General features: G+C 45.4%; 1 protein-coding gene across 3 annotated transcripts in view; it reads left to right on the top strand.

Annotated features, from left to right (window-relative positions):
• PAPPA2 (pappalysin 2) overlaps nt 1–22,066 on the top strand; it is a 274,955-nt gene extending 252,889 nt beyond the window's left edge. For all 3 annotated transcript variants that reach the window (XM_045452816.1, XM_045452817.1, XM_045452815.1), the window contains exons 22-23: nt 17,085–17,183; nt 18,836–22,066. In XM_045452816.1, coding sequence (XP_045308772.1) covers nt 17,085–17,183; nt 18,836–18,910 — 174 coding nt within the window. In that variant the 3' untranslated portion in view covers nt 18,911–22,066. The remainder of the gene's footprint in view (nt 1–17,084; nt 17,184–18,835) is intronic.
• The last annotated feature ends 2,833 nt before the right edge of the window (nt 22,067–24,899 follow it).

Here is a 24,899-nt window from a genome sequence, read left to right as displayed (position 1 = left end):
GCAGTCATCAAATTTGTCCGTAATAATGCTGTATAACAAATAATCAAGCACCAGGGCCTTTTAATCACAAGATGTATTTCTCACTCGTGCATCTGCAGGGTGACTGAACTCGTTCTGCTTTAGGTTGTGCGTTGGGTCCGGATATGCTCCACGTGTCTGTCACTCAAGGTTTCAGGGTCAGCAGCTACTACTCAGGTTCTGTTAACTCTTGGTGGATAGCATGGGCACAAAAGGACCAGCAGAGGCATGCCAGCACATTCAAAACCTCTGGTCAAACGTAGCGTGTATGACACACACTCACATTCCGTTGGTCAAGACAAGCCCCATGGCTAGGTCCAGAATTAGTAGGAAGGAGAATTAGACTCTGTTGATAGAGAAGTCATGACAAAGGAAGAGAGTAGAAGGAACAGTGGACATGTAATGTCATCTGCCAGTCAATCAAACATTTGTTGCATTTAAATTCATTCTACCCGATCCCAAGACACTCCAAAAGTCTTCCCCAATCATAGCATCAGGCTTGAAATCTAGACGATCGTGATTTACTATCAGGTTACAATGTGCTTCTCTTAATCTAGAGCCTGGTGTTCAAGTTCTCTACCTTACACACACCTGATGAATAAAGTGGGGCAGAGAAAAGACACCCACAGTAAATGACCCCTTTCAGGGAGAATAATGAGAGGCACGTAACAGTTACCGGCCTACGACAATTCTGAAATCCCTCTGAGACAAGTTGTAAAAAATCCCTACTCTTAGAATAAGGAGTATCTTGTTCAGTAGCATTTGATTACTCCTTGGGTATAACTCCCAGGGAGTTCTTCATGGCTTTTGGCTCTGCTGGCTTGGGAGTCCTTCATTTTCCATCATCCTTTTAGGCCACAAAAAGGAGCTTTGGAGAACATCCCTCCACTGGAAGCTAAGTGGTTCTCTCTGCCTGCTGTGTTGTCGTAGACTATGGGGGACCCAAAAATTTTTTCATGTTCTCCAACGATAAGTCTCTTTTAATCCAAGCTGATGGTACTTTTGGCAATTCAACTCACAGACTTTATTGGTTTTGTATACACTTAATTTTAGTTAAATCCATATACCAACAGCTATCCTCACAAGTCTTTTCCAGATGTGGCTCTCTCTGTAGATTTAATTAAAGGTATTCTAAGCTTAAGAGGCTTCTCTGGGACAAAGCCCTTGGTCTCTTTTCTAGGAGGCATTTTTTTAAGATTCAAGGATCCCCCAGGTGCCACTTTAGTCCAGTTAAAAGCCTCAACAAAGGGTGTAAAGATCCACCCCTTGATTTGGTCTTTGTCTGAGATTAAGTCTTAAATCTCTAAAGGTGTAAATATGTAAAGCACCCATTCATGTCTTCTGTCTTATTCTTCTGTTCTCTCAAAATGTGGTCTCCATGGTTGCCTCCAAAGGGACGGAAAAGACACAAGAGGGGCCAGTAACTCTTGAGTCCCTTGGAACAGAATTAATACGTCATTTCTGCTTGCCTTTCTATTTCCCAGTACGTGGTCACGTGGCCTCAAGCCCGCCTCAAGAGGGTCAGGGAAACACAGGGGACTATATAGATATCAGGTGAACATTGAATGTCTCTGTCACAGAGAAAACATGATAGGACGTATACTTTAGGAAGAAAGTCATGATGACAAAAACTTTTGACCATTGAAGTCAGAACCTTATCACCTCTAACCTGAGCTAATGTAATAGTCTCTCACTGAACTGAGAAAGTAGAAAGAAAAGGGGCTGAATACAGAACTATTTCTGCAGTAGAATGGTAAGCGTTTGGATGTTGGATGTGAATACAAGAGAGGAGTTGAAGATGAACTTAATTTGCTTGGAAGGGGGGTGCATGATTATTCTGTGGGCTCACCTCTCACACTGATAATCTCAGTTTACTCTGAAGAAAGCTCAACTTAATAGTTTCCCAACATATAATGCTTGAACATCTACCACGGGGAGTAAAGAAAAACTTGGTTCCTGCCTGTGTGGTTGGAGGTATATGCTATTTGTGTTTTTGTTGGTGTAGCTATTTTGAACATCCAGTTAAACCAGCTTCTAGAGGGCAGGGGGCATGTTTAATTCCTCTGTGTTTATATCCACCCCTATCCACCACCCCCCCCACACACACACACTGTAGTTTATTATTAAACATACCATAAATAGTCAACAAATATTCACATGTGGTTAAGTAATGCTCATTTAATTCTCTTCTTTGGCATATATTATTTAGTGAATGCTTTATGCATTGAATGTGGACTGGTGGGGTGCAGAACTGGAATTAGTATTTTGTTTTTTAATTAGACAAACCAAGTAGTAAGTTGAATATGCATTATCCAGATGTGAAAGATCCTGAACAAATGGAGATGAAAGCCATGTCCCCAATGTCCTCTCCCTTGTGTTCTGGCTTGAAAGTTTAAAATGCTTAAGTTTAATTTTCACCTCTAGTGCTCATTCCCCAAGTGACCTTGGGGCATGGCCCTTTGTCTCATTTTCCCCATCAGTGGAATATGGATAATCATATTAATCTGTCTCACCAGGCGATGTGAGGACTAATTAAAAATGAGATTAGATTCAACTGAAGTCTTTCTAATGTGAGAAATATTAAACTTGGTGGTGCATGTCTGCTATGCCGTCAGGTTCCTGGGAATGGTCTCTGGCCTTGGAACCACTTATGACCCCAGTGACACGGCAGCTGAGTCACGAGTACCTGGAGCCTGCCAGGCTTGTTGGCCATACTCACCTGTCCTGTGTCTATGCCCCTTGTGCCCAGCCCGATGGCCAGACCCATCCAGGTTGCCCAGTAACTGAATAGCAGAACCCAGTGATCTTTTAACTTCTTTGGGCTCCCTCTTGAGAGCCGCTTCCTGCCTGTCCTCTCTTACCTTGTTTTCGTGCTCCCTTTTTCTCAGACAGGATCTCTGAAAATCCGTTGTGTTGACAGATCAGGAAAAACAGCTAAATTAATAAATTCACTAACTAAGGCATGCGTGTTGGTCTGCTTGGGCTGCTGTAGTCAAAGACCACAGACTGAGGGACTTAAACACCAGACATTTATTTCTTACAGTTCTGGAGGGCTGAGAAGTCCCAGATCAAGGTGCTGGCTGATTCAGTTTCCTGGTGAGGGCTGTCTTTCTGGTGTGCCGACGGCTGCCTTCTTGCTATGTCTTCACAAGGTAGAGAGAGAGAGAGAGAGAGAGAGAGAGAGAGAGAGAGAGAGAGGGGAAGGGCTGGTATGTCTTCTTTAAGAACATTGATCCCATCATGATATCATCTAAACCTAATGACCTGTTAGAGCCTCACCTCCAGATACCATCATATTGTGAGTTGGGGCTTCAACATACGCATTTTGGAGGAACACACTTCAGTCCCTAACAGCACCACTCATGCTCACTTCACCTGAGTAGAAGACGTTCCGACACATAGAACGAAGTTTCCCAGTTTTCTTTAACAGGTGGCTGCCTGCTCTGTATAACTTTAAGGATGCTGTACATACTTCTGTTTCTCCCTCAAATATTTATCTCCCACATCTGACTTACGAAGTCTCAAAGTTTCCAAAATTAAAGTCATTTTCTCCTCAATAATTTCTATTTTCTAATTTCTGTCTGGTTGCAGATACATATTTATCATTGGCTTCTTAACATGTCAGCTGCTTTCCGGAGAGGTAGGAGACTAGGCAGACACTATGGTAGGGATGGACACCTTGGGCAAGGGGGTTTTCAGAGCGAGCAGGGCCCAGCGTGGATGTGGAGATGGTGGGGGAAAAAGAGACCAGGGACTAAAGACAGACTTTGACACAGCCTTGCTGCTGTACCTCAACTACAACAGAACGTAAGAGAGAGGATTAGTATCAGGTAACTTGGCTTCTGTATTTTTCCTGCCTTACGGCCATATTATGCATAGTTTTTCTATTCCCATACTTGGGCAAAGTAAATGTAAGATCCCTGGGATTACAGGTCGTGATTAAGAGAGAAGAGAATGACCCACCAGGTTATCCCGTAGCCGTCTCTGGGAGGGCTACCGTCCACCTTCACAGACAGGGAACCATCAATACTCAGAATATCCAGGCTTATTGCACTTGGGAAACGGACAAGAAATAGCTCCTGGTTGCATGGTATATATTTTTTTTCAACGTTTATTTATTTTTGGGACAGAGAGAGACACAGCATGAACGGGGGAGGGGCAGAGAGAGAGGGAGACACAGAATCGGAAACAGGCTCCAGGCTCTGAGCCATCAGCCCAGAGCCCGATGCGGGGCTCGAACTCACGGACCGCGAGATCGTGACCTGGCTGAAGTCGGACGCTTAACCGACTGCGCCACCCAGGCGCCCCTGCATGGTATATTTAAGAACATTACTGAGTGTTTATTATATAGCAGGTGCATACTAAGGAATTATTACCCTTATTATCATTCCTATTTTCCTGATGAGGGAACTGAGGGGCTGAGAATTCAGGTCCCTTTGCAAAGCTCCAGAGGTAGCAAATGTGGGATAAATACACAAACCCAGGCAGTCTGTTTCCAGAGTCCCTGTTCTTAACTGGTAGGAAGATTGAAAACAAACAACACATGCATTAGGAATGTAGGACTTGTAGAATACTCAACGAAGAGATGAGCACAGGGTGCTGGCCACCTGTTGGGACAGCTCCCCAGGCTTTGCAAGCTTTAAGCTGGAAGAAGGGGTGTTGTGCCAGTGAACCCTGCTGAATGAGGACCAGAGACCAGGGAGATGAGAGTGGGGACCTATTTGAAACACATGCAGCCGGTCAGTGGAAGAGTGAAAAAGATACACGGACAAGCGTCCCCTAGATAAAGGGGATGTAAACCAGACACTTACACACAGAATAGGTTCCATATGGGTGACAGGGAGGCTCTGTGCATCCACCAATTAACGGAGGACAGAGCAGCGGATTGATGAGTGGGATGGCGTGACAGGTTGAGCTTAAGAACCACAGTAATCAGCCACACAAATTGAGCTGTTTGTAGACACAGGAACTTAGACCAGGGCTAAAAGAGACAAGACTATTGGCAAGAAAATATTCTAGAATAAATATGACACCTCCCTCCTGCTGTTCCTCAACTCAGCCGGACCTGGGTTTTACAGGGGTGACAAAACAGGCCTAAGTTGTGGAGAAAGCCTGGCAGTAATCAGGCAGGAGAGAAAACTGGCTGGGACCCTCTAGGTCTGTGTTTATATGGGAAAAGATATGTAGACCTTATCACTGTGAGCTAGGACAGGGTTTGCTGTTTGCTTAGACTCTGTTTCTTAAGACTGAGTCCTTAGATTTAGTAAGGATTCTTTCTAGCTTTTTTTTTTTTAATGAGCAAATTAAAAAAAAATTTTTTTTAATGTTTATTTTTGAGAGACAGAGACAGAGCATGAGCAGGGGAGGGGCAGAGAGAGAGGGAGACAGAATCTGAAGCAGGCTCTGAGCCGTCAGTATACAGCCTGACGTGGGGCTCGAATTCACAGACTACAAGATTCTGACCTGAGCCGAAGTCGGATGCTTAACTGACTGAGCCACCCAGGCGCCCCATAATGAACAAATTTTTTGAGAAACATTTAGCATGGTTTGAAAGTCAAAATGTCACAAAAAAACCTTCATCTGCATTTGGTCTCCTACCCAAATATGGCCATTTCCTTTGCAGTACCTCTCCTGTCTGTCTGTTTTTTGTTTGTTTTGTTTTCTGTTCCATGTTACACCCAGCCAGTTCTGTTTTCTTCAGTTCATATCTGTTTGAGGTGAACTTCTACCTGCTCTGAATCTGATCCCTTCTTTCCGGAACATTTCCCACACTGTCCCCGGATCCAGTCTTTGAAACATAACTTTTATCCTGTTCTTCTGCTCAAAACAAAACACAGAGAAGACAAAACAAAGCAAAACTTCCAGTGGTCTCTATGGTCTTCAGGCTAAGGAGCAGCTAGATTCCTCAGAATGGAGATTTTGACCTAGTTCCTAACGTGGGCCATTAATACTTGAGGCAGAAAATGACAGATACATCGCTTTCTTTTTCATCTGAAATCTTGGCTTATCTTTGCCCTTCTGCTGTGATCTTTCTCCCCACTTCTCTGCCAAATCCCATCCATACTCAAAGATGAAATCTAATCCTATATACTCCATAAAGCTTTTGTGAAATGTTGCAGACCCTTTCCTATTCTGAGCCTTCTAGATCTTATTGGTGCTATTAGTTACTTTGAGAATTAATTCTCCATTGGCCCATGATTTCTTTCCTATTTTCTCAGACGCTGTTCAGATCCTTCCTTATTCAGTGCTGATGACACCGAAGCTGCTTTAAGGCGGACGTTGTCATACACAGAACATACCGTGTTCCTTGTACCTAGAAGAAGACACACTAATTATGTATAGATTTATGCCTGGCTCATAGTGTATGTTTTGAACTTAAATAGCCTACCCGATCCGTTTTTCATGGATTTCTATAGCATTGACTTTTCCTCAGAGAGTGGCTTTGCATGCTCATAGGTGTGGTGAGAGATTGGACCAGGTTTGCTACTGAGAAGTGGAGTGTGACGTATCATTATGATTTGGTGACAATACTGGCGGCAGGACGGATACATCAGGATGATTATAGCACGAGCCTGGCCATCGGACAGTGGCCGTACGTCTTTTCTTCACACAGGTTCCTTAATGGCTCAAGTCCTTGGTGTTTTAATTGGCAAAATGGGCATGATAATACATACCTACCTCACTGAGTGATGGTGAGGGCTCGGTAAGATCATGCATAGCATCCACATAGCACAGTGCCATGTCACAGAAAATGCCATATATAAGATAAAAATTGCATCTGGCTTCTATATAATGGCTTGTAGTTTGTAAAAATATTTTTGCCTTTAGGTACATTCCTTATACCAAGGAACTTACAGAGAAATTGTATACGTCTCTCTGTGTATGTATATATATAATAAAAACACATATTTTAATGTTATATATCCGTAATATACATGTTATATATTATTACGACACATGTATCTTCTATATGAATATTGTATATATCATACGTACCATATTTATGTGTACGTGTGTATATATGTGTCTGTTTTATCTGTGTGTTTTCTGTGTATATGACGTGTACATAATAATGTATATATATACATAATATATGAAAGAAAGTGAGAATGAGAGAGAAAACAAGTCCTGTGAGTTAGACCCCACGAGTACTTGTGAACACTCAAAACAACGTAGCTTTAGGTTTACTCCAAAGTGCACCATGTTTGGGAAGAGCTGGGCGTGGTATCAGAATGGCAAAATGTTCTGTCACCTGCTTTGATTCCTTTAAATAGCTCTTTCCACCCCAGGAGTGTCTGCTTTCTCCCCGAAATTTCTCCCAGTGTGCTCGGTTGCTGAGGAGAGAATGAGAAAAAGAGAGACTAGGAGAGAGGGAGGGAGGGAGGGAGGAGGGAAGGAATGAGGGAGAATGGGGAAAGAAAAAAAAAATACGACGCTCAGCAAACAGCAGGAGGGCCAAGAAAAATATTTAATCCAAACAATGAATATTGTCGTTTCCTCCCACAGTCTGCATTCCCAGTCATCTCGCACAGGCAGGCCTGGGGAGCCAAGAAATGCCGAGCTGCCTGGCATGGGTGTGCGTGTGGCGGGGCGCCGGGGGGCGAGCACGCGTGGCGGGCTGCGGTAGAACATTTCCATCGCCAGCCCAGGCCAGCCTCAACCTCCCATGAACTGCAGGCCGGCCAAGGAGTCAGAAGACGGGGACAGAGGGAAGTAGAGGCTCGCGGTCAGAGTGGGACCCCGGCAGTCTGCCCTGGGGTCTTCTTCCCGATGCCTTTCCAGCCCTTTCTGCCAGCTGTTTCCTCCTCCTTCCTCCTCCTCCACCTCCCAGAGCGATGTGAGCCCTTGAGCAGAGCAAGGCTGCCCACGGTGTCCCTCACGGGGGGTGCGGTCCCGGCACAACAGCTGGAGGAGAGCCAAGAGAGGAGGGGCTGTGTGAGTGACTGCCAGCAGTGGTGATGCGGGCAGGGCAGGTCCCGTCCCACCTGCTCAGCACGGTGGCTGCCATGGCCTGAATTTCTGCTCCCAGGTTCGTTCTTCTGGATCTTTAAGTTTGGTTCCATAAGGGTCTACCGTCCATGAACCTGTGCCTGGAAGCTCATGCTGAGCCATTCTCAGGTGACGTGTTAGGGAGCATAGTTGATGGCGAGAACAGACACCTGGGGTGGTTGGGAACAACAGAGGAAAGGCACCTTACCTTGGAGGAAGGGCAGGAGGAGTGGAAAGCAGAAAAATATTCTGCCTTCTTAGGTTAGAAAGTGTCTTCTGGAGGGGATCCATGAGTCTCGTGTTAAGAACCCCGTGTGCTGTGTTGGGCACTGTGCTGCCGTGGGGGTCTACCGCTCATGGAAAGAAGCACGAATGGAAGTGTCCCTGCCCCCGGGGGCCTTACCGAGTCCAAACCTCTTGTGTTCAAAGTCTCTATCGTTGACCTTGAAACACGTAGGCTGGCTCCGATTAGCAGGAGGGGAGACAGGAAATTCCCCCGGACAGTTGCTGATGCATCCCTCTTTTAGAGAAGAAAGTCAAATGCCGTGCAAGCGAGACCGTGGCAGGAGACCTTGCAGGCCACCTCACCACCTCTCCCAGCCCCCATCCAAACAAGAAAACAAAATCATGACAATCAGCGGGCCTACCGGTCTGGCAGTGGAGAGGCGAGCGAGGTCTGATGGTATGTCATTACTGGTTCTTGCCGGGAGCCCAAGCAGACATTGCTACATCAGGACTCGGGAGAGCTGCCGTGGTTGCCACCAGACAGCCTCTTGAGAGGCGTTGCAGTGTGGTTCGAGAAGCAGGGAGGGCAACAGCATAAGGTTGGGAGTCATTGGCATAAAATCTGGACCAGCCAACTGCTGGGGAAGAGCTGCGGCCGGGCCAGAGGCGAGCGTGGAGGACGGGAGTCAGAAGAGAGGTTTGCGGGGGGCCTTTGTGGACATGGAGGCCAGCTGTGGCCCTGCAGCGACCTTGCGCGTGATTATGGAGACGTGACCGAGGAATAAGGACGGTGGCCCGGTCTCATGCAGTTTGGTCAAAGGCAGCTGGAGGTCAGGGCCGGAGGCACAGGGCTTCTTAGCCTGGGTGAGGCCTCCCAGGACACACTCCCATCAGTAGCAGTGGCTCACTACTGTGGCATTTCTCCACAGAGGGGCAGGCCACAAATGTTAGGAGGGCCGTCTCATTTGGTTTTTGAGCCCCCAAGACAGCATGATAAGGGCCCATGGGAGAATGTTCTCTTTTGTCTCTATCTCTTGGGAAATAGAGCCCTAATTTCGAGCCAACGTTCTTCTGGCACAGATGAATGCAGACTCGACCCGAGTGCCTCGTCTTCACCATCTGGGGCTCTTACCCCCACCCCTACCCCTGCCTGGGGGTGGCTGAGAAGTACCTGGCTCTGTTGGGCCCAGAGGCAGGCCAGCGGGGAAGCGGGCTGGCATACGTGTGTAAGTGAGGTCAAAGAGTCTGCCGTACCGGGTCTTTCTTTGCAGTGAAATGAAAGGGGCTGCTAGGAGGTTGTTTTTGGCCGGAAAGTCAGTCACAGAGCGTCTTCTCACTTTCCTGTTTTCCTGTGGTGCACGTCAGGGAAGAGGTGTCTGTGGTGGTTTGGGGTTTTTCAGAGGCTAAGACACTCAAGTCACCACCATGGTTTTGAGGAGAGCCTTGCTTTCCAGAAGCCAGTCAGGCCTCTCCCACTCTGTTTTTATAATTTCCAGACCCATTTCCCTTGTCACCTGACTCCTTCATGACTCAGATGGTGCGTTTGTGGTGAAAGTGAATGGGGCAGGAGGCGTGGGGATGAGAACGTCCATGGCTTTGACTCTGAAGTATTGCTGGTAGAATCTCAAAGCTTTTCTGACCAGGGTCTCTGTGGCGGGAACTCAGACACCAACCCACGGCAGTAAAAGCAATGGTAGTATTCCTGCCCCCTTCATAAAACTAGGATTCCTTGAGGACTTACTGTGTACCAGGTACGGGGCTAAGTATTTCACCTCCATTGGCTCATTTACTCCTTACAACAGTCTATGAGGGAGGTGTTATTCTCACTCGCAAATGAGGATAATGCTACTTAAAGAAGTCCAGTAATTTGCTCACATCTACAAGGTGGTGAGGAGCAGAGCTGGGATCCGGGCACAGGTTTATCTAACACCGTATTCCAAGCTCTTTATCACTGCACTCTACAGCCTTATCATTTTCCAGAGCAGAAGGTATTAAGCCCCATGTACCTTGAAGGAGATGAAAATCTTACAAGTCACTTGACCTTATTTTGTTGTCCTTCTTTCCTATTTGCTTTCCTTCTTTCCACTTCAACTCATCCCCACTATCTCTCTCGGAAGAATATGGGGTCTGCACCATTTGATTATTTCTGTTCCAAGACTGTGCTTTGGTCGTGGTGTCGCACATAGATAAACTCGTCGTAATCGGGTGTCTCTTTTGGACCCTACAGAGTGGCACATTTGCTTTTCCTCTTTTTGCGAGTCTGGGGTATTGCACAGGCCGAGGTTTGAAGCCCTACACAGAAGTCGTGTGAGCTTGCCCAGACCAGTAAAGCACAGTGGACCATAGGACTGCACCCCAACTCCTGATGTTACTCAGGGCCACCAAATGGGGTGCTTCCCTCTGCCCATCCAGCAGAATGCGTGTCTCCATTGCCTTTCTTTCAATTACATGTTGCTCATCTATTATTTGTGGAGCAGACCTTTGGCGTTCGAGGAAGTACCATTTGCGGTTTCAACTGCTACCCTGTAACTCAGCAGGTCCTTAATACCTTAGCAATCGGTGACTCTGCCGAGGCTGGGATTTGCATCGTCTGGTCTTCAGGGCTGGTGGGCACGAACCAGTCTCCCAGTTCCAAGTGAGCCAGGGTACCTTGTACGGCATCGCCGTATGACTGTGTCATTCCATATCCGTCCTCACAAACCCAGTCTTCTTATTAAAATACTAACAGCGTCGCTTACGAGTTCACCACCTTCCTTGCAAGGGCCCGGGACTTGGGCGCCTACCCCCAATCAGCTGTTAAAACCTAACCACTTGATTACAGATATTTGCAAACATTCCTAAGACAGCCATGCTTTCACTCCCATCCTTCTGCTCTGGTTTTTCAGCTTCTTTTTTGTTTTTGGCCCCCTGATAATTTCTCTTCCTTTCTTCTTATCCCAGCTCTGGAGTTGAGAGGATATTGTTAAATTTTATCCAACATTTTTAGATGGCTTATAGAAGGAGAACTTTTAGATGGTGTATTCCACTGTCTCTTTCCACTCTTAAATAAGTATATACCAATGCTCTGTACCTAGTAGGAGAAGAATAATAAAAAGGACAGATCTGGTCACAAAGTATGCTAAGGAAATGAAGTTAGCCACCCCCATATTTATTCATTAAAAATATGTTTTTAATGTTTATTTTTTGAGAGAGACAGAGAGCAAGCGGGGGAGGGGCAGAGAGAGAGGGAGACACAGAGTCCGAAGCAGGCTCCAGCCTCCGAGTGGTCAGCACAGTGCCCGACACGGGGCTCGAACCCACAAACCATGAGATCATGGTCTGAGCTGAAGTCGGACACTTAACCGACTGAGCCACCCACACGCCCCATATTCATTCCTTGAGAACCTCCTGTGGCACCAGACACTGAACGAGCTGCTGGTGAAGATGGTTACGCTCTGAGTGAGTCCTCGACAGTCCATTCAGAGTGTCGAGTCTTAAATAATGCAAATATGGTTAAAATATACCATAGTAACGCACAGCTAGGGAGAGTTCTCTGGGTCCAGGGAGCCAGAGGAGATTTTCCAGAGGAGGTTGCATGTAAGAAACTCTTCCTGCAGAATCCATCTCAGGGTATCTATTCTAATTTTACATTTTCCAAGAAGATTGTGGCAAACCCACAAATGTGAGATCATTGGCACCCTCCCACCCCAAGGGGTGAACGCTGGAGGAGGGGAACAGCTCCGTTTCCTCTTTCCGTCAGATGACTGCAATGAGCAGAAAAATATCTGGCTTTAGCATTCTGGGACCCAGAAATAAATGTTTCTGGGTTGCAGGCATCTGCTGATGGGATGGGAGCAGAGTTACTGCTTCCTCCTGGGGAAATCAGCCTCTAGGGAAATATGCACTGACCGAGCCCCGGGGCCAGAAGCAGTGATCGCGCCTGGTCGCTTATTGGGGACAAATTTCGACCTGCAGCTGGGAAAATAAGAAGGGAAGTTGTTGGGGTTCAGGGGAATTGAGATGATATATATAAACAGTCCTTTTTTGTTTCTGTATTGGATTGTTGGGTTCACTTCGTTGTTAATGCTGTACCTCAGCCATTTCGTATAGAGGTGCCAAAGGAATTAAATTACCCAGAATTCCCCATAAATTAAAAGATCGATGATTTCATCAGATAGCGGTAGCATGGTATAGTAGACAGAACATCAGATCAAGGATCCAGAGATTTCCTCCTCATTCGCAGAATTGCCACCCACTAGCCTGACAAACAAGACATTTCTTTTTTTTTTTTAAGCATCCATTTTATCATTTGTAATATAAGAGTTTTGTACTAAACAGTCTTCAAGGCTCCATCCAACCATAGAATTTCATGTGTCTGTGACCCTTTCAAAGAAAAACAAAAAGCAAGTAGTGTTCTGGTCACCAAGGCTCCTTGAGGGGCCTCGAAGGCCTCACAGGTTTTGCCTGTGAAATTCGAAGAGTGGCCTTGCAGTGAAGCCCAGGGAGTATGGACACAGCAGGCAGATCTTTGGGATGAAAGAAGAATCAGAATCAGGCCGGAGAATCGGGCCAAGCACTCACTGGAAAGCCAGAGAAAAAGAGAAAATTAGCACACGTTCTTGTACGTATTCACAAGAGGCTTTATCTACCGCCAGGACTGTGTCCAGCAGGGCAACATAGTGTCCCTGGCGAGGGGCTTCTTTGGGGCCTGAGGCAGCCTCATCAATATGAAGAAACGGATGTGGGTCTGATTTGTCCTTCACATACCTAGAGGGTTTTGGTGGGAAATGGTGTGGGAGAAAGAAAACAGTGTCAAGCATTAGGCATAAATGGTATTAGCAGCTTCTCCTGGTCTGAAACACTCCTCAAGATGGTAAATCAGGGGGTGCCTGGCTAGCTGAGTCGGTTAAGTATCCAACTCTTGGTTTCAGCTTGGGTCACGATCTCATGGTTCATGAGTTCGAGCCCCACATCGGGCTCTGTGCTGACAACACGGAGCCCTCTCTCTCTCTGCCTCTCCCCTGCTTGTGCTGTCTCTCTCTCAAAATAAATAAGTACATATTTTTTTAAAAAGATGGCAAATCAGGATTTTGTCTCATGCCTTATCTCTAGGGATATAGTCACTTTTGGCTGAGATCCCAGCCTGTAGGTTAGCAGAGCAGAACATCTAAAGTTCAATGCTAACCTTTCTAAAACATCACTATGGTCATGAGTTCTGCTGCAAGCTATAGAAGAAAAATGCTCTTGATGTCATTCAAGTAATAGAGGTATTATCAGCCAATCAGTTGATGTTCATGGAACCATTCCTGAGGGCGGGCCCTGTGATAGGCAGTCTGAGACCACCTGTCTCTCTATTTTCACCCTCTTTTTTCCCTTACACAGTTCCCTCAGGCATCCCCTCCGAATCATCCAGTCCTAACCTCTCCTCCACAGGGGCTAGATGTAGCAGAGCCAGCCCCTAAAAGTTCTTACAGATCCCCACCACCAAAATCTGGATTCGGTACTTTTCTCTCCTGTCCACACCCCTATGCCACACTCATCATCATAAGCTATGCTTGTTTGCAGTGGGTTCTCTCCAGGGTCACAACCATGTTTTATTTATCTTTGTATCCCCTTAACAATGCCTGGCACATAGAGGTAAGGAATAAAGGATGTTGAATGAATGAATGAATGAATGACTAGATAGGGCCACCATCCCCATGCCTAGTTTTCCAGAACAACCTTAATCAGAAAATAATACAACATAAAGAATGTAGATGACATAATATAAAGAAGAAGTTATCTTTACTTTTGAGAAGTTTCCAAAGTTGTACAGTTTCCATAGTCATATGGTCATAGAGACTGATAGCCCTTCCTCCTTATATTTCGTCATTCACACACAGCCATTTATATGGCCACCTCATCTGACCAGAGCAACAGCTAGCTGACCATAGATAACATCAAGCTCCTGGATCATAAAAAGAACAACCACGCCTCTCTCTCAGACCTAGGTACTTACTTCAGGTATAATTCTAAGAAGCTTGACTTATGAAGTGTGTGTGTGTGTGTGTGTGTGTGTGTGTGTGTGTGTGTGTGTGTTGAAGGGGGCTCATCTAGTGAAGGGACAAGTGTCCCCATACAGAAAGCCTTCCCATAAATGGAAATGAAAAATGTTCATGTGGATGAATTTGTGTTCTATCCAAGTTATTAAAAGGCATGATAAGAGGAATTTTATAGTTTTTTTTCTTTTGCCAAAATGGTTAAAATGAAAATGAAAAAGTGTCTCCTGAAGAAATAGTCTTCAGGTATTTGAAAAATCCACTTAATGTGAAGCACTTTGTTTTCTGATGTTACAGGATAAATGATTGTATGTATGGGTAGTGACGATTCACCTATGGACACGTTGTGCAGAGAAACCAAGCCTTGTGCCCTTCCTTGGGGAAAGTTTCCTGTGGCAAGTCTGACACCTTTCCATTATTGAGATTTTGATCTAATCTATATGCAGTCTTCAGATGCTTTAAAAACTTCGAATCAATTAGTCATTTTTCCCTTCCTAATTTTTCCATTGTAACTTTGGACTCAAGCTGTCAAGCTTCCCAGGCACATGTTGCCATTGGAGACTCTGTTTGTTTAGGGTGGAGCAGTTGTTTTTGGCAGGTTGGGGGAGGAACAATTAATTCTAATAGGTATATAGTGAATTAAATGCTTGGGTCTTTCCAACCTTTCCTCCGATTTTCTGCTCCTTTTAATAAATTCCCTTTTCTTCCCTGATGACCCTTTGAGAGCAGCAAAGAAGCAGTTTCTAGAAATCGTGTTCAGGCTATAGCAGTGGACATCCATCAGGAGGTAGAGAAGGTCACCTAGACCATTTCTACTCTTTTCACCCTGTCTTCCCTAGTGTTCCTAAGGTAAGAAGCCATCCTTGGGGAAGACTTTGGGAAGGAAGATCTCCCTGGATCCTTTATTAATTCATTCTTATGTTTAAGTTGTTCTTACAAAAAGGAAGCTCTCCCTTTAATCCTCCATACTGAAGACCATACTTTATACATAAAAAAAAAAGTATTTTGGGTGCTCTTTGGATTTTTATAGACAATAACATGAAAAATAAAGGAGGAACAGATTAAGTTTTGCCAATGAGTCAGTCAGGGTTGGAAAAAAAGTAACAGATGCGGTGTTAGATGAGGAAAATACACTCCAAACACTTGAAAAAGAAAAAGAAAACTCTGGGGGAATCTCAGTAGATGTATCTGATCCTCCTGGGAGGACCCAAGAGCATTTAGAGATGTTAAGGATGCAGCTGGCTGTACGTTGACTCCTTTTATAAGGCTGCAGTTGTAGACCCAAGTCCTGATGGTATAGTTATCCCAAGTTCTGCAGAGCCAGAGTGACTGGTTCTAGTGTTAAAGACAAATGCTCACCTCAAAATCTTTGTCTCTATCCCAGTGAGGCCCGTGTTGAAAACAGAATTCATTTTGACTTCCTGCTCTCAACCGACATTGCTGGACAGCTGTGCAACAGCTGTTGAGTTCCACGCCACAAGTAGCAACTTTTCAGTGATTGGCAAACTGGTATACATCTGGAATGATGTTCAAATGACCTCAGGACCCCATAGAATAAATCAAAACATTGAAGTAATAATTTGGATGAGCTCCTTCTGATGTAATTCAATTGCTGAAAATCATTTAATGGCCTTTTTTTTTTTTTTTTAGTTTAGTGATCTGTCTCATCAAAGCCCAGTGAAATAGGGAACAGTCCGTCTATTTGACATTTAAGGAGGGTTGGGGGAGAGAAAGTGATTTAAACATGTAAACTGGAAGGCGACCTAAGAACTCAAAAGTCTACTGACTGTCTTGTGGTACAAAGAGTTTGACCACAAGATGTTTCCTGAGGCTTTGCAATTGGGCATCCACTCAGGATGGGAAGCAGCCAATGCGATTGAGTAGGTGGGCTGGCTGGCATGCCCTCCAGGATGCTGTGGGACACTGTTTTTCTCCAGGAGGAGTTCTAGGGAAACGGCGCATTGGGCTTCTGAGCTTTTATTTTAACCGCTTATTGCTGTTCTTATCATACATTCCCTTTTGGGGAGAAACACTCCATTAACTCTGGTTTGGCCTGGGCCCGTTTCCCATTTTGGTTTCTGTTCACTTGTAGCAGTAACAGGAATGAATGGAAACACTTCAGCCAGCTCTCTCTGCTCTGTGTCTAGCTGCTGTGCTTTAGGTAGCTGTACATGTGAGATGATTCATGTTCTAGCGCTAGTGTCCCAAGCCCCAGGACCCCTGCATTCTGGACAGACATCATTTGGGTATTCACAGCACCTCAGGACCACCAGGCTCTTTCAACACAAGTGGCAGCAAAGGGGTGGTAGTTATGGTTCTTAATCTGGGAGAAGGAACAGAAAGTCAAGATGCGTGACTTCTAATCCAAAGCCGGCTTGACCCTAACTATCCAAATCAGGACAATTTTTGTCATCTCTGTGCATCTCCGTTTCCTCACTGATCAAATGGGAATTCTAAAGCCAACCTGGCCAGCTGCACAGGCTTTTCCACGGAGTTAAAATGTGTGAGAATGTTTCGTAACCTACTTGACACAAAGACCTGTGACTACATGAGGGTGAAAAAGCTGACCAAGGAGTTTAGATGAACCATTCTGGATCCTAGAGCTGGTGAGAAGCAGAGTTGTTGAGACTAAAATTTAACAGATCCTTGGGTCTAATGGTCTTGGGACTTTTCAGCTTCTTGAGAACGTTGGGTCAATTTGTATCCTGCCCTTTGGGTGCTCTCCCGTAATATCCCTGGAGTTCCACGGATTATGGTGGGGTGAGGATGGGTGGGAGAGCTGGGCAAAGCCCAGCAAAGCTGTTCTCAGACGCTGACCTCTCGTGTCTTCACCAGCCTTTCCAAGCCGATGGGTGGTGCGATACCATCAACAACCGGGCCTACTGCCACTATGATGGGGGAGACTGCTGCTCTTCTACTCTGTCCTCCAAGAAGGTACGTGAACCCGCCTGCGGGTTACAGGCTGGGCAGGGGCTCCAGGAATCAGCGCAGGGGCTTTGGCTGGTTCTCCTTCCTTCTGTACCATAATTGGTGCTTGTTCAACACTCAAGAAGGAATGATCGTGAGAAAACATTGAAGCTTCTATGGTGGCAGGATGAAGGGCAGTGATTTTAGGTGAGGTTGTTAGAAAACGCTAATTCTTTAAGGAGCACCTTCAAAAAACCTATGGCTTTGCTACTCAAAAACTCATATCTGCTTATAATTGTCTGGGATACACTTCTGTTGGCAGGGAATCATGGCCTCTACATCCCCTGGAGAGGCAAGATCACCAATGAAGTGATATCCAGTTGCTAGTAGTTAAATTAATTTAATTAAGTTGGTTTGTAATTAATACATTGTAATTACATTGATAATCCTGTATGGTACAGTATAACCATATCTCAAATGTATGTTGAGTGGCCACCACAGGCTGCTTTCAGGACTCCCTAGACCGATCCTGAGCAGGAGTCTTTTTCTCGGTTTCTCTTTTATCCCTGTTTCTCTTCGGTGAACCTGGACTAGTATACGATACGTCCATCTATTTTTTTACCTCACTTGATTTTCCATGCCCAAAGGTTAGAATCCTTGCCAGTTTTTACATCAGGTCTCCCAAGATGCCCCGTTTTCTCGGAAGCTAGTTAACATACACTCAAAAAGTGTGTTGGTGGCAATGCAAGCCGGTAGAGAGGAACTTTTGCTGGATTATTTTGGCATGGAGCGGAGACAATTACATAGCAGGGAGGCAGTCCAGCCACAATAGGTAGAGAGATGCGTTGTCTCACCGAGCCAAAGTATATCCTGGGTTCAAGATGGGCAGACTCTCATGCTCATGAAGACAGCAAAGATTGGGGCGCCTGGGTAGCTCGGTCGGCTGAGCGTCCGGCTTCGGCTCAGGTCATGATCTCACGGTTCGTGGGTTCGAGCCCCGCATCGTGCTCTGTGCTGACAGCTTGGAGCCTGGAGCCTGCTTCGGATTCTGTGTCTCCCTCTCTCTCTGCTCCTCCCCTGTTCATGCTCTGTCTCTCAAATAAAAACATTAAAAAAAAATTTTTTTAAAGACAGCAAAGATGATCTTATGGCTCTAAGAATACTAAGAAGTAGGAGTCATAGAACTAGGCTGTAGAGCCTTAGTTTTCTGGATGGTAGTGTGACCTTAAGTTATCCAACCTCTCTTGGCCTTCCGTGTAAAAAGAAAATGCCAACATTCATCTTACCTACTCACAGGGATTTTGTGAAGAGAGCAATAGCAACAAAAACATTAGCAGAAGGTTTTGACATTAGTTTTAATATTAGAAGCAGTAGTAACAGGTGGTATAGGTGCCGGGAAATGTGTGTTTTATATCCATCATTTTATTTAAGTCACACTAACACCCCTGGAGTGGTTACTGTTGTCCTTCCACACACATAAAAGTGAAGCGAGGAGGATTTGCCTTGCCCAAAGAGACATGATGTGTAAGTGAAAGAACTGAGTGTTAATTTCACTTCTGTGATATTAACAGTAATCCCACACTTCCCCTGGGACCACGTGAGAAAAGCAAAAGCCGGTTGAAAAGTATGGAGCTTGGCATGAAAGTGGGTTATTTCAACTTCTCTTTGATTTCCACTAGGTCATTCCATTTGCTGCTGACTGTGACCTGGATGAATGCACCTGCCGGGACCCCAAGGCTGAAGAAAATCAGTAACTGTGGGATCAAGCCCCTCCTTCTACTGCCCTGGAGGCAGTAAGAAAGAGAGGCCTCCACAAAAGGGCACAAAAGGTGAACAGAGAAGAAAGGTCACGAAACGAAGGAAGGAGGAAGAGCATGAGGATCTCGTAGAATGCAGGATGTTTCTAGGTGCCGACTATTGCATCAAGAAGCCCAAGTAGGGAAGAATCATGGGCAAAAGTTTCTTCAAAGGGGCAGTTGATTAAAAGTGGAAGGAGAAATATGATAGATATACACGGACCCTCATCCCCCATTTATATTCTATTCAACCCCATCCCCGCCTCTTGCCCTGCTCCCCACTCTGCACCCTGCCAACTATTCAACCCCACCCAACTTGCAAACCAATACCAAAATACTAGAAGAGAAGTTGCCAGGGACACTCTGTAATACCCGTTTTGAATGGATTGCCATCTTTCAGGGCTCTTCTGCTCTAAACTGGCTCCCTTTCTTTTGTGTAGTCTCCCTTAGTAATGATGAGGTTAGTTATTAATTCTTTATAAGTATTTAAACATAATTATATAAATATATTATATATATTATATTTTTTGCTGTCTACTAAGCTAAAAAGTATACATTGTTCCACACATGCTGCTGTGAAGTTCACATCCAAAATGAATACTGAGGATTTGAGGACAGAAAGACAAGTTCCTCTGCCATCGTTCTATTGATGAGAATTGGCAGGGTGAAAGGGAAGTGGAGAAGGAGAGAGAGAGAAATTAGGTGGCGTTCTTGATACATGTCAGCTAATTTACCTTTTCAGGAGCAGGAAGCTGGACCCCATTTGAGGAGGTGGGGGACGGGGACGATAACATTAAGAGATGGCAAGTTGGGTGGGAGTGCCCATTAGCACTAGGCCCAGGAGAACCAGAGTGTGGTTCTTGTGTATCTATCCAAAAAGACTGTATTCACTACTTTTCACTTCTCAGAACTCTTGTTTGGAGTTGACGAGACCCAGGATTCTCTACACTTTCAAGTGTGGCTCTTACTAGTCAGTCAACAAATTTGTACGAGGGCTGGGATTGCCAGGATTACAGGAACTCACACATTCCTCATTCTCGGCCTGTGGTCTCACTCCTTCTAAGTCCCCAAGCCTGGCCATCATTCACAGACACATGACCAATTGTTGATGTTCTGGAGGAAAAAAAAATGTCACGGACATGACATGGGGAAAGTGGGAGGAGGTGGAAGAACGGGCAGAAATGGAGGAGCCTAGGGAGGCCATAGTGGTGGGAGAGGCCATGGGAAAATCACGGCCTCGGGCAGGAGGGTGAAACAAGTCACAGATTCAGCCTTGTTCCAAGTCTCCAAAACAGATCAGAGGGGAATCCGTCAAGCAATGCGGAATCTGAGGTAAATTCTATTCGGGTGCAACATATCAGATCTGCGACCTAGAGCTTTTCCTTTGAGCAAGCTTTGGAAACACGTGGAGCAAGGGTGACACTCTGTGGGAAAAGAGAAGAATTTCAACTATTTAGGGTCCATTTTGTTGCCATTATCCTCTCTTGTTCAGTAGATGGACTGTAGGTAAAATGACCACCGTGTTAACCTGCCTGCATTCACGTCCCAGGCTTACTCTTCTTGCTAACGGTCTATTGCAGTTGTTTTTGGTAACAATTTCTGGATTAGGCCTTTGGGGAAAGAGCGTTAACTTCTTGCTCAACACTTCAGTTTGTCATCTCAAGAAGGGCTGGGAGTCTTGCTTCCCTCAAAGCTACTTCTCCAATGGAAGCAAATAACAGGCCAAATTAGCATGCAACCTTGGTCTCTGAATCATCTGCTCCTTGGCTCTGACCACAAGTCCTCCGCTTTTCCCACCAACACTGGAGCAATGGCTTTGCAAATAGGAAGAGGAAATGTTACTTACCGCTATCTTGAGCCAGACTTCACGTGGGAAGGAAAATATTCTGGAATGGGAAAAAAAAAATTTATCTCCAGGGATATAAAATGAAGGTGGCATCATCACTGGGGAAAGGAAAGAGCAGACTGCCCATCCGTAAAGCCCTTGTCCTCTATGTTTTTAGCCCCAATGGAACCCTAGGCACCTACCGTTCATTGGATTCATATTTAGTACCCCAAGAAGAGAATAAATATTTCTGGGATTGTAGTAGGCTTCGATATGGAAAGGATGATGAAAAAGTTTAGATCCTCCATTTTTTACAAAGTCGTACAATTGTTTTCTTGGGGAGAATATCCAAATTCTTGGAAGTGCATCAAGCTTTGTGTCCGCGAATGCTGCTTTGAGATTGAGGCAACAGAATAGGTATGTTGGGCATTGCCCAGCTCAGGAAGGCTACAGCCCCCCACGAGGATGTGAGCCTGCGGTTCACGCCAGTGTGGGTCTGTGCTCAGTCTCTCCACAGGGGGAACAGTGAGCACACTTCTCTGTCATACTTCATTTACAAATCTTTTATTCTCCACTGGCGATATCTGCAATGCACCACCGCCCTGGGAAGGTGAGAGGGCAGTTCCTGTGGTGTCTAGAAAGTCCTTCTGGCTGAAGGCTGCCCGGCGCTACTCAGCGATGGCCATTCAGAGATGGCAGGCTCTTCCAGCCCTTGTCCCTGGACCCTAATGTGTTGAGCCCTCATGTCACTAATAAAGTGGAAGGACTGAGCCACCGTGGTCATAGAACCCCGGGAGATATCAACTCACACTCCATGTGGTGGTCTGCACTTGGCTGCTCTCACCCATCCACGGGGTAACGGAGGACCTCTCCCAAAGGCCCTTCTATGTTCCAAAGTCACTTCTCTGCTTCTTTTTTTCCTAGTAACTAGGGGCTCTGGTGTCGAGGTTGCCCAGGACTAGGCTGACTCTGGTGGTTCGTGTGACAGTCTCCAACCAGAGAGATGAGAGGACAGAGTGAGGACAGATGGGCAGCTGGCAAAACTGTACATGAAAGGGAAGAGTTATCTTGATTGTCTCCTTTGCTTCCCTCCATCACAAGGCATTGCACTTGGCATTTGCTCTATACTCTGTGAGATCACTATTGAGTGCGTTAGTTAGCACCCCAAGGGGATGGCTTGTTTGGGAACACAATGAAAGGAGCTGATCTACTGTATTGTAATGTAAAACAGCTACAGCCAGTTATTTTGTAAGATTATAAGATGTTCATTAAAAAATCAGCACAGAAAATGTGAAGTGTCTTTGGTGTCTTATTCTTTGTTCAAATCAACCACCACTTCCAAATCGCTTCCCATTCGCTTGGGCCAGTCCAAACGTCGTCATCAAGTTAATTGATTGATGGATTCCTTTTGGTCACTTAAGAGTGATTTATTAAGTAAGCGGCACATGTAGACAAAATAAACATGAAATTTTATGAGAGGAGAGGACGCGTACCAAAGCAGAGCGCACAGTAGTGATGTCAAGTGTCTCGTGGGTTGTAGAAACAAAGGCCGACATTTATGGGTCAGAGGAAGTAGGCACCACTCCTGGATGCCACAGATGCATAGCGCTTGAAGGATGGTCTGAGGAGGAGGCATACAAGCTTGGTAGACAGAAATGGGAAAGAGGAAGAGGATAGTACAAGCAAAGTGAAGAGCAGGGCTGAAGAGAGGAGGTAGGTTTGGGGAGAGGCTGGGTGATATTGGACATCACTGAGGCAGCCAGGTTAGCTAGAAGGCAGAACTTGGCCAACATGTGCCATGCGTTTGGCAAACTTAATCGCAAATCTGCACCCTCCATATTCTCATTACATCGATAAGGATAGCAAGTGTCAGCCTGGTGAGGGAAGTTCCTTAAGTTCATATGACTGGTCTCTGTTTTACGCCTGGTTCTGTGAGACATGGAGATGTGAGAAGGAAAAGAAAAATGGTGTTGAAGAGGACATGAAAGGGAAGGGGGAGAAGTGGAGAGATGTCAAAGGTGAGGGCTTTGCGTTAAGCCTTGAACATTAAGCATGGACCGTTGAACATTACTGTCACTGACAGAAGGGGGAAGCCAGGAGGAGTGGTCTTTGGAAGAAAGCACATATATTTGCGATTTGATAAAATCAGTTGGAGGGCCAGGTAGATAATTACTTGGAAATTTCCTGTGAAGTCGTGTTTAGCACCCAGGAAGAGGCCTCTGCAGCTGGGGGCAGCCTGCCAGGGTCTCTGGTCATGCCAGGCACCATTCCGGTGGCCTGAAGGGCTGAGTGGTTGTCTTCACACGCATGTTAGCCATTTGGTAAGACCCATGGAATAGATAGGTGGGAATGTGTGCTTGGAACTTGGGGGAGAGGTTTGTGACTAGAAATAAACACTTGAGAGCAAAAAGAAAAAGTTACCTGACATTTTCTTTATCTCACAAATTGCTTTCTTATGCTTTATTGCTACTCGTGGGTAAGTCAGAGCAAAATCAGCTTTGTCTGTTTCCATTTTACAGATGAAGAAACTGAGTGTCAAATTATTGAAAACTTCAAGTTCATATAACTAAGTTCAGCTTGGGATGGGAATCCAAGTTTTCTGTCTCCGAATGCCATATGCATTCTACTCCAGGATGTGGCCCACTAGGCCCAGAGCAAACCCATACCTGTTTTAGGTGGGAAAGTTAAGGGTCTTTTTACCTGTTTATGTTTCCAGGTGCTCATTGGTTTCCTTGTGGCTTTGTTAGTAGCTGATGGTAGGAAAACTGAGAGTTTTCTAGAGTGCTCTTCCAGGGCCCTCTCCTCATGCCAGGCCCTGAGTATAAGCAGATGCCCCTGCACATGCCAGTTAGGCCACAGCTGGCCTGAGACTTCTGGCAAGGCTGCCTTCTCCCTAATAGCTTCCCCAGGGATAGTCCTGGAGAGAGACTTTGGAGCTCTGGTTTCCATTGACTGACAAACTTAAATGACATGATGAGTCACCCGTTAGCTGGGAGACTCACTACTCTTAGATTCAGGCCAACCAGATGATGAGGGGCTTAGCATGGGGAGGATGGGAACGAGAAGGTTTTCCACTTACAAATAGCCCCATGGCATCTCCAGAGCTGGCTTTGGGTCTCTTTTGAAGTCACCCCAGAAAGACCACTGATTCTGGATCCATAACATTTCAGGTGGCCCGATGATTAGCTCAGACACAAAAGAGTGTGGTGGTGAACATCCGGTATCTCATAATAGTCCACGCCCATAAAATCTACCTACGTCTTGTGTATTGGAGTCTGGAATGAGGTAAGACTAGTTTAGAGAATAGATGGCTATTTTCAAGTCTGCCATGGTCTGAGTCTACATGGGTCGAATGCACATTCTTCTGGTCAGAATCCAGTCTGGTGGTCAACTCATTGGGAAGTATACGTGATTGGCTACATTCAGCAACCTGCTAATGATCCCTTGGGTACATTCTTTTTTTTTTTTTTTTCAATTTTTATGTTAGAAAGAGAGCATGAGTCTGGGAGAGGGGCAGAGGGGGAGAGAATGAGAGAATCTTAAGCAGGTTCCACGCTCAGCACAGAGCCCAATGTGGGGCTCGATCCCACAACCCTGGGAGCATGACCTGAGCTGAAATTATGAGTTGGACACTCAACCAACTGAGCCACCAAGGCGCCCCTGGCAGGGTATATTCTTAAAAGAATCTACAAGTCTGGTTAAAATCCCAAGTCAGTATAATAAAAACATTTCTAAACCCTGAAAGTTAGTCCAGAGTAACTGCAATTTACTAATATTCTTTGAATCAAATTTCCTTCTGAAGATAATTTAATATAGACAGCTTCCTTTTCTTTGTCTTTGTCCACATGAAAGTCATTTATTCAAATGTAAAAAAAGTTAAATAAAGGGAGAGTGTTGACTTTTTAATGACCACCAATCATGTATCAATTTGCTTTTCCTCCCCATAACTGCTATCAGAAGGCAGTTGCCTTTTCAAAAATGTTTACACACGTACAAGTCATATATTTAAATCTCACAAAAGGCTATAAAAGTTACAGAATTTCCCCGTACCACAACTCCATATGCACAGGTCAGAGGGCTTTCTGAATAGTAAGTCACATTGTGTTAGGACACAAATGACTT

This window comes from Leopardus geoffroyi, chromosome C3 (assembly GCF_018350155.1).
Source record: "Leopardus geoffroyi isolate Oge1 chromosome C3, O.geoffroyi_Oge1_pat1.0, whole genome shotgun sequence".
Classification (NCBI taxonomy): Eukaryota; Metazoa; Chordata; class Mammalia; order Carnivora; family Felidae; genus Leopardus; species Leopardus geoffroyi.
The sequence above is the reverse complement of the archived record's forward strand: the minus strand, read 5'-3'. Positions and strand labels throughout refer to the sequence as shown.